Source organism: Propithecus coquereli, unplaced genomic scaffold, assembly GCF_000956105.1.
Source record: "Propithecus coquereli isolate 6110/MARCELLA unplaced genomic scaffold, Pcoq_1.0 Scaffold53, whole genome shotgun sequence".
NCBI lineage: Eukaryota > Metazoa > Chordata > Mammalia > Primates > Indriidae > Propithecus > Propithecus coquereli.
Window position 1 is genome coordinate 417,442 of NW_012151174.1, and position 913 is coordinate 418,354.

A 913-nucleotide genomic window follows, 5' to 3' on the forward strand; every position below is an offset into this window, starting at 1 on the left:
AGGTGGCTAACGCCTGTAATCCTAATACTTTGAGAGGCCAGGCATTTGAGACTAGCCTGAGCAAGGGTGAGACCCCATCTCTACAAAAAAATAAAAAGATTAGTCAGGTGTGGCGGCTTGCACCTGTTGTCCCAGGTGTCCCAGGTGTCCAAAATTTTAGGATTCTGGAATTCCAGAATTCTAAGGTTTGGAAAGTCTGTGTTTCCAAGAGTCTATTTTCAAGAAGTTATGAGTTTCTATGTGTATCGGGCTATAGCATTAGCTGCTTCTCGCCCTGTGCGAGGGGACTCACCTTCAGGAAAGACTGAAAGGTGGCATCAGTGCGAACTTGTGGCAGGTTCCCCAGGAAAGGTATTGGTGTGGGGCCTGGGGGCAGCTTTCCTCCCTTGTTTGTTCGTTTCCAGGCAATGAGGATGATGAGGCAGGACAAGCAGAGTCCCAGAAAGACGGTGAAGCCCGCTCCCAGCTCCATGGTGGTGCCAGGCCAAGAAGTTGTATCCTGGGCACCAGATCCTGCCTAAATAGGTTCTGGGAAATCAGCTTATACAGAAATCTGAACACCCTCGGATTCAAATTTTCCGGGCACAGACAGCATCAGGGAAGAGATTGCCTTTTCTGGGGGGTGGTTATATAATGTATAATCTCCTGCCTGAATAAAGGTAAATTGAATTCGCACAGGGAAATCCACTGGGGCATTCCCCTTTCTTTGTATTTCCAGTCTCCCAGTTGTTCTCCCTCAGCTTAACTTACGATTCAGCATTTCTTGGTGGGGTGCAAGAGGCAGTTGAATATCTTTTTAGGCTATTGAGTTTAGGGTTCAGACAATCTGGGCATAAGTTTCAGCTCCATCTTTTCTTCACTGGGCAAGTCACTTAACCTCTCGGCCTGTTTCCCGATCTATCAGATAGAGTAA

General features: G+C 47.3%; 1 protein-coding gene across 1 annotated transcript in view; it reads left to right on the top strand.

Moving 5' to 3' along the window:
• The first annotated feature begins 413 nt into the window (after positions 1 to 413).
• The window catches only part of LOC105820475 (cytochrome P450 2A13-like), a 19,997-nt gene continuing 19,497 nt past the window's right edge, over positions 414 to 913 (top strand). The window contains 1 exon segment of the mRNA XM_012656960.1: positions 414 to 494. Coding sequence (XP_012512414.1) covers positions 414 to 494 — 81 coding nt within the window.